At 44.8% G+C, this 8646-nt stretch overlaps 1 protein-coding gene across 1 annotated transcript; it reads right to left on the minus strand.

Moving 5' to 3' along the window:
• Positions 1 to 545: 545 nt before the first annotated feature.
• FASLG (Fas ligand) lies at positions 546 to 8646 on the minus strand. The gene is made up of 4 exons (XM_032862972.1): positions 8239 to 8646; positions 7592 to 7637; positions 3115 to 3171; positions 546 to 1821 (listed from the first exon to the last, which is right to left on the minus strand). Exons 1-4 carry the CDS (start codon positions 8572 to 8574, stop codon positions 1427 to 1429), a joined length of 834 nt encoding a protein of 277 aa, XP_032718863.1. The 5' UTR covers positions 8575 to 8646; the 3' UTR covers positions 546 to 1426.

The following is an 8646-nucleotide window of genomic DNA, read 5'->3' on the forward strand; positions in this document are numbered from 1 at the left end:
GACCGGGAGAACCTGAGAAACTGGGTGCTTGGATGGAGGCCTCCGGTCAGTGGCTTTTTCTGGAGCTAGAAGTACCTTTCACCGAGTGGCTGATTAAACTGATAGATGCCATGACCAGATATTTAATATACATATCAGTCATTTTTGTCCAAGAGAAGTCAAGGGACTCACCCCATGATTGCATTTAGAAAGTAGACGAACAAAGATTCAAGTTCACGTTTTTCAGCCCAAAGTCTGTGCCCTTTCCACTATGCTATGGCTCTGCTCCTGGGGAAGCCTGGGGGAAGTTGTCATCAAATCTGTTGAAAGTTGGGTGAGCTTAACATTGGCAATAATATAGACAATAAAAACTCTGAATAATGGAAACAGACTGGGGAGAGGGGTATCTGGCAATGATGGATTTGCTTCACGGTGCTCATTCCAGTGAGTCCTTCTTAACGTGGCCTCAAGGCAAAAGGAGTGAAGAAGCCGTGGAGGAAAGAAATTATAAGGGGGAAAAAACAAATTTTAGTGATTTCCAAATAAGTATATTCATAATGTTGGCCTGTATTCTAAAATATAATTTTTATTACACTTATTCTTTTTATTAAAATACACAAAAGGTATAAATACTGGTTATATTATAGGAGAACAGCATCAACAGGTGACAATCAAAGAGTCTTGAGGACTATTTTAAGGACAACTGAGTTGGTTGCCAAGAGGTATTCAAAATCTACCATTAAATGCAACCCATGTTTTCCTAACATATCCTTCACAAGTTCCACATCGTCTCTTCTTATGTAACTCTTCTAGTCACATACATGTGAGTGCACACACACACACACACACACACACACACACCCCTAAAATTGCACTGGAAATATACATGCTGCGTGAGGAATGGAGCAACTTCCCCAAAGATCCCCCTTGCTTCTCTGTTAGCGTCACCTGGTGGCTCAGGTTCTGCCTTCAGAAGTTAACATGCTTCCAATGGGACACTGGCCTTTCGGTTTCTTTAGCTTATCACACAAGCCTAGTCCTCTTTTTCCGTCCCTTGTACACTCATGTCACATCCATATCTGAAAGACAGCCACCCCGAGGTAGATAGTAGACCCACTCCAAGAGGTGAGTTAACAGGTGTCCTTTTCAATGTGCTAAAATGCTTGTGGACACTTAAAATGAGTGTAGAACACCCTGGTGGCTGCTTCTTCCTGCCTCTGCATTTCACACGGCAGCCCCAAGTCTCATGTTCTTCAGTCGTATTCCCCCTCCCGTCTGGCTCATGAGATGAGGAACGGTAGATCTGCTGGACCCTGTGGTCTCTAGATACTCTTGGTTCATGTCTTCTCACTTGATCTCAAGTGGGCTTAAGAAGACTGTCATTCAAGACCATATTTTCAGGGCCTGTAATAAGGAACCATGTGGAGAGAATCCCAAAGTGCTTTTCTTAGAGCTTATATAAGCCAAAAAAGGTCTTAGATTCCTCAAAACTGACCAGAGATAGTTCAGACACATTGACATATAAATGGTCAGTACTGGTGAGATTGAATACTGCCCCCAGGTAGCTGCTGCGGGCCCACATCTGGCCAGTAGTGCAGTAGTTCATTAACTTCCCCTCCATCAGCACTAGATCCTGGGGATACTTAGAGTTCCTCAAATAGACCTTGTGATTCAGGGGCCGGTTATTGCAGGACTGACCCCTGAAGTACACTTTGGAATACACAAAGTAGAGCCCAGTATCATTGATCACAAGGCCACCCTTCTTATACTTCACCCCAGAGACAAGGGCAATTCCATATGTGTCTTCCCATTCCAGAGGGATGGATCTTGAGTTGGGCTTGCCTGAAATCAAATCAGAGAGGAGCTTTCAGCCAGGACTGCTCATGCACCCAACAAACGAAGCTTCCAAGGTGAAACTGTGGGCCGTTCCTTGATCAAAGGACCAAAATGGCACAGCCCATATGGAACTGGCTAATGGGTCAGACTCGATCCATCACTGAATTCCTGCGACACCGCTATCGAATTGCTTGCCCTAATTTCGTCATCTACACAACTGGGACAATAATATATATACTAATCAATTATAAGGAGACATTAATGAAATTAGTTTAGTTCTCTGGAACACAGACTGTATGATCTCCAGAACTAATACCAAAATTTCTAGGTTTTGAGGTCTCTCTAGGTGGAAAAAAGCCAAAGCCAAGGAAATTATAAAGTTGGGAGGAACCCTTAGGGATCATCTGGTCCAACTCCTTACCTATACTAAGAAGTCTTCAGTACCTCCACTTTGGGCTAAAATCCCCTTTCTTTTATGTCTCCATAGCAGTATAATCATACCTTAAGCAGAGAACACTCTGTAGTACCAAAATGATCACAGGTGTCCTTTTCAATGTGAAAATTGAAAATATAATTGAAAATTTATGCACCTGTATTTCCCTGTTAGATTTTAAGTTCCTCGAAGACAGGAATCACATTATTAATCTACTTGTCTCCAGAGCTCGGCACACATGTGTTCAATAAATATCTGGTGATCGAGACGGGATCATTCTACAGCTTCTGCCTAAATAATTCCAGGGCAGTGGCATACCCTTTCTATGATACTTATCCGCTTCTCAGATATTTATGGACTGTGCCCTGGAAATGCCCACACCACATTGTTCTCAAATGACTTTACTTCACTACCTGGCCACATGCAGGAAGTCCACCAGGGCCAGGACTGGGCCCTTCCTCTCACTCCTACTTCTACTCTTGCACAAAGCACAGTAAAGCTCTTCCAGAAAACCAGAAAAGCACTGACTAAAATAATTGATCACTCCCCACCTCCCTAGATCTCACCTCTTGAACCCATGCCCCAAATCCCCTAGGGGTCTTTGGAATGACTTAAAAGAGTGAGCTCCTCATGGGCAGGGGTCCTCTCATACTCCGCTCCATTTTGCCAGTTCAGAACATGGCCTAGACTAGAGTAGGGGTGCAGTCTGGGTGCGAGGTTGACTTGACTATTAAGATGGGACTATTCTTGGGTGTCAAATACTATCACCAGAAAGTAGCAACGCCCTCCGAGCACAGTACCCAACCTGTCAAAGGCTTTTCCTGTCAAAGGCTTTCCCAAGACCCATGTACCTCCCAGATACAGACCTGTTAGATGGGCCACTTTTCTCAGCTCCCTTTTTTCAGAGGGCAGATTGGGTTGACCTGCATCATGGAGAGATGAAAGAGATATATATATAAATGAGATACCAGTTATTCTTTTGTTGGGACTCCAAACTGGTCATTTAAATAAAAACAATTTTTTAAAACACAAACGGTGAACAGTCTAACATACACTAATCATCCAAGTGCAAACCGTAGAACTTGCAGCCATCAGTACTTCAGAAACAGAGGTAAAATGTAAACCAAATTGAGACAGACATATGCACAGACTATGTCATGAAAAAACAATAAAAAGGTTGATTGAAAAAGAGCTATCATATCAGTTACTGCATTTGATCTTGCCACAATCCTTTGAGGTAGGGATTATTGTCTGATGGCTATATGAGCTAAGTTGGATGATCTGTCCAAGAAGACCCAGCTACACAAGGTCAGAATAGGATGGACGCTCAAGTCTCCTGGCTTCCGATGGGGACTTTTTCCAGTTCTGCTGCCTCTAGGACTCTGTAGAACAGAGGCCAAAGAAGACTTTGATTTTACCGCCTGGCCACTAGGTCTTCCCCTCAGTGGCATTCAACCATCTGCCCATATTAATCACCCTCAGGTCTCAGATGCCTTGACTAACTCCCCATTGCACATATAACACATCCCCAGCCACATGATCTCTGCCTATCTGTCCAGCCTCCCCTCCTCTGCTTGCTCAGATCGGCCAAGGTGGCACAACACAGGGGCTGATGTGATCTGAACCCACCCAGCTACCAGCCCTCGTGCCTTTGCTCATGCTGTTCATCTGCTCAGAACTCCCTCCAAAGAGATCTTCATGGCAAATTCCTATCAACCCCGTAAGTACCGCCCGCAGTACCTATTTCTTGGGGGAAACCCTCCCAGGCCATTTTAATCGAATATGGTCTTTCCCTCCTTTGAAGCCTAGAGTCACTTTGTCTTTACCTCTTTTGTCAGTTCTGACTCTCCATTTCTGTGATAACTGCATGACTTGTCTTACTCCCACCAAATAAATGGCAAACTTCCTACTATATGTTAAATCCACCAGAGTGAGCATGCAACCAGCAAATATTTGTTAAATTAAATTGGAGGAAGTAGAATAGACAATAGCTCCCAAAGTAGTCATTATTTCTCTGACTTCAAATATTTTAACCGAAGAGAGCCACCACTTAGCTAACGAATTCAGCTAACACATTTAAGAAAGATTCACAGAAGGGCCCTCATCCACATCAGGTTCATTACAATTAGCCTGTAAAACTCACCTGTGGCGTGAGATTGCCACTAGCAGCTGAGAACATGACCTGAGTAATCACGTCTTCTCTATCCACCCAAGACCACCCACCATGAAGGAGGTGTTAGCGAGCAGGAAAGGCAAAACTGAGTCTCCTCTACATTCCTATACCACAAACCATCTGTGCAACTGGTTTGGCATTCAGCCATGTACTGACAGGAAATGGAACAGAGAACCACAGGTTGCATATCTTTCTATCCCTCAGAGCCTTGCACAGTGTGATTCTCATAGAGGGTCCTTAGTAAGAATACCTGCTGGAGAAATGCTGAAATAAACTGGAAATAGATCCTACACGTAGGTGATGAATGTTTCCTACCCCTGGGGCCTTTGCACATGCCATTCTCACTGCTGGAATGTTCTCCCCTATCCTCCCACACCACCCCACATACATGCACGCACACACAACACCTCCTTAAAGGGGACTTTCCAGACCACTCTATGTTACATCGCACTTAGTACAGTCTGAAATTATAGTCTGCTTGCTCACTTTTGTTTACCCCTTTACTGCGCTCTGAAAGCTCCCTTGGGGTAGGACCCTTGTCTCTCTTGTTCTTAGTCATCACCTACACCCAGCACCCGCCTGGGACATAAGAAGCTCTCCAAGAACATTTGTGAATGAATAAAAGACTTAAATGAGTGAACTGTGGAAAAATGGAAAATGAAAAAAGAGCAAATAAGTATGTTTAAATAATCTTGGATAGTACATCCCAGAGAAAATCACTGTTAATTTGTTGAAGTACAAGTACTTCTAATTCTTTACTAAGAATATAAAAATATACACATGCACTTATATAGTTGATTTAAACTATTTAATTAAAATTTAAATAGTTTTATAACTTGTCTTTTTTATTTAACAATATAGAGTGCACAATCTCCAAGGCCTTAAATGTAATTATATGGATTTCAGTCGCTGCGTAGGAGGCCCTCTGAATATACCATAACGTATTTAATTTCCTATTAAGAGGCATTTAAGTTTCTTCTGACTTATTTATTACAAATAGGCTTATAAGGTAATGATGAACATAATTATGAGTTTTGGGGTATATCTCTGACTATCTTATTAAGATAAATTCTTAGTGATGAGATTACATGGTAAATTAACACTTTTTTAAAAAGAAGATTTTGTTTATTTATTTGACAGAGAGAGAGGAGAGCATGTGAGCACAAGCAGGGGGAGTAGAAGGCAGAGGGAGAGGGAGAACCAGGCTCTTGGCTGAGCGGGGAGCCTGATGCGGGGCTCGATCCCAGAACCCTGGGATCATGACCTGAGCCGAAGGCAGAAGCTTAACTGACTGAGCCACTCAGGTGCCCAGTAAATTAACATTTTTAATCCTTTGGTACATTTTCCAACTGGTCTTCAGAACAAGTATAGCAATTTACATGTTCCCTGGCTGTCAACTAATGCTTAAGCAAAAATTTTTCTCACATTTTTGCCAATCTGGTTTTTTTTTTAATCTTTACTACTGGGATGAATGAAAATGGATATAGCCTTGTTTGATTTGCATCTCTTTTCCTATTAATAAAGTGGCTACTTTGTTCTCCATGGGGAAATTGCCCAACCTCTGGTCCATCTGCGTGGATGACAAGACGCTTTTTACTGGAAGAGACAGACCTGGGTCATCTGTGCACTTGACTTTTAATCACTAAAATTATCCCAGAGAGTGGCAGAGAGATGAGTAATTAGGCACCTGTTTCACCAGCCACATTCCACTGATTTTCAAAGCTGTTTTATTTTAGAAATCCTCCAAAGGTTTTATTTTTCTAACAAATATTTCTACTCTGCTTGAATACATCAGGACTTTCTAACACTTAGGGACTTAGACCTAGAACCAAAGACCAAAGTGTCCACAGGATGGGTCCTCCAGAGCCCACATTCTGGAGCAGTAGGGTGACTTGGGTCACCTACAATAGGCACATAAGAGAAACTGGAATGGGCTCCCCTCCTTGGATGGCCAGAGCTGCCTTCCATTTTCTTCCCAAGATTTACCTATTGTCTTTGCAGAGGCGTCTTGCTTCTCATCTTTATTTCTCCCTCCATGGCCATCACAGACAGAAGTTTCCCTATTTCACAGAGCACTAGTCTATGTGCTGGAAAGCCCTGCCGGCGACAAAGCACCAGAAGCCCGTGTTCCTCCTAGCCCCAGTTCCACACCAGCGATTTGGGGCATATCTCCTAATTCTCTTCCGAAAAGTGAGATGGCTGGACCAGATTTGCTCCAAGCTCCCATCCAACTCTTACGAATCCAGAGTTTGGTCGATCTCAGTTGAATAAACCAGAGCATGCTTAATCTACCTGCACATGTTTCCAAACGATGTCCTAAAACTTCACACAAGGTCAGTGTTCAACATTTTCATCTTTTCCCTTGTCCTGAATCTCAACAGAGGCCTTTCTTTTATTGAAGGTACCTCATGATTGCCTTTGTGGGAGAAGCTGGACTAGCCCTTGAAAAATGGCTAAGGTTTCCCCCTCAAGACTGCCAGGGAATGCAAAAGAGCAACTTTAATGTGGATGGTTAATTGCATACTTTTTAAACGCCTAAGAGGTGCTTGGGTGGCTCAGTCAGTTAAGCATCCGGTTCTTCATTTCAGCTCCGGTCATGATCTCACTCAGGGTCGTGAGATGGAGCCCTGTGTCGGTGCTCTGCAGAGTCTCTCTCTCCTTCTCCCTCCGCCTCTCCCCTCTAAATAAATAAATAATTAAAAGCTTAAATACATCCTAGAATTTTTTTCTTTAAATAAAGCTTGACTCTTGAGTTATCTCTTAGAGAGTCTGAAGAGGAGACGACTTTTCCCGGAAACATCTGTCTCTGCCTGGTCCTCTCTACATCTCCCTGGGAGCCACAGCCACTGCCCTGTTCACAGAAACCCAGGAGGCCTGTGAAGGCGACAGGAATGGAACCAGCTGTATCTGTGTTGTCTCTTTCCAAAGCTGAATGGAAATTACTTGAATGGTGGGCAGTACTCAGTTATACTGATTTTGAATGATTACATGTAATTCATATGTTAGGGCAGCTCAAGGAACCAAAATGAGCAATGATTCTGAATTAGCCAGGATTCCTTTTGTAGTATAATGTATCCGAGAGTGGGATGGAATTCAAGGCATCTGCCCCACGTGGTTCAGCAATGAGGACTGTCTTTAGAGACTCAATAAACATCCGTAAAATGACTCACCTATTTGCTTCTCCAAAGACGATGCAGTATGACTTTTGCTGGTGGACTGGCAACAGAGAGGGAAGATGCATCGTAAGTGTGAAGTTCTTTAAGATAGCGGAGGCAAAGCCGTCAAGTAAACAGAATAAACCTGAGAAGGGCATCTCCATACCTCAGAGCCTCTCCTAACTCGGACTCTGGCCATGCCATCCTGTCTCACCACGCCCAGGTTTTGCAATTTGGAATAGTTCTAACATTTTTAAGTATTTCCAAGGAAATTTAGTTGGGTCATTTAAACAAATTCACTTCCGAGCAAGACTCCAGATTCTTTTTCTTTCCTGAATCACGAACCTCTAAGAGGTTCAGCCGGCAGCCTTGCCAGCGGTGAAAGGAGGGACAGTCCCCACCAGTCCTATTTTGGCCCTGATCCTTTCCAAGAGAGCAAATATCCCTTTCACTCACTTGAGCCTCGGCCTCTGAGATAGAACGACTAGAATGACCCATTTCAAAGACAGGAAGAGAAAGGACTAGAAAAGACTTTGCAAGCAAGGCCACGGTCCCTCTGGGCCTCGGTGTCCCCCTCCCCCACTATTCCCCCCTACCCCTCGGCTGCAGCAGAGCCGTTTACACCGCATCTCCAGTGCACAGCAATCCCCACGAGGGCTTACCTCTCTGAGCTCCGCCAGCTCCTTCTGCAGGTGGAAGAGCTGAAACAGCCCCAGCCCCAGGCCAACCAGGGCCACCAGCACCATGAAAAACATCACAAGGAGACACAGGCCTGTGTTGTGGTCCCTCGGCGCCTTCAGAGGCGGCAGGGGCACTGGAGGCAGGGGCGGCGATGGTGGCGGCGGAGGCGGTGGTGGCGGCGGCCTCCTCGGCCCAGGCCTCCCAGGCACAGAGGACGGACACGGGAGGACGGAGCCCGGAGGCGCCCAGGGGGAGCTGGCGCTGCCGTCCACCCAGTAGATGTGGGGGTACAGGGGGTAATTCAGGGGCTGCTGCATGGCGGTGTGTCGGGCTGGCCCCCAGCGCAGGTGTCCAGGCCGGGCCGGCGCGGCTGTCTGTCTGCTGGAGAG

This window comes from Lontra canadensis, unplaced genomic scaffold, assembly GCF_010015895.1.
Source record: "Lontra canadensis isolate GAN:19392208 unplaced genomic scaffold, GSC_riverotter_1.0 scaffold24, whole genome shotgun sequence".
NCBI classification, from domain to species: Eukaryota; Metazoa; Chordata; class Mammalia; order Carnivora; family Mustelidae; genus Lontra; species Lontra canadensis.

What these genes read in the sequence shown, in the direction of transcription:
- FASLG (XM_032862972.1), bottom strand. Translation starts at nt 8,574, where the DNA reads ATGCAGCAGCCCCTGAATTACCCCCTGTACCCCCACATCTACTGGGTG. An exon ending in GTCTTTGGAGAAGCAAATAG is followed by an intron (nt 3,172 to 7,591) that starts GTGAGTCATTTT and finishes TCCATGATGCAG; the next exon opens with GTCAACCCAATCTGCCCTCT. An exon ending in AAAAGTGGCCCATCTAACAG is followed by an intron (nt 1,822 to 3,114) that starts GTCTGTATCTGG and finishes ATTTGATTTCAG; the next exon opens with GCAAGCCCAACTCAAGATCC.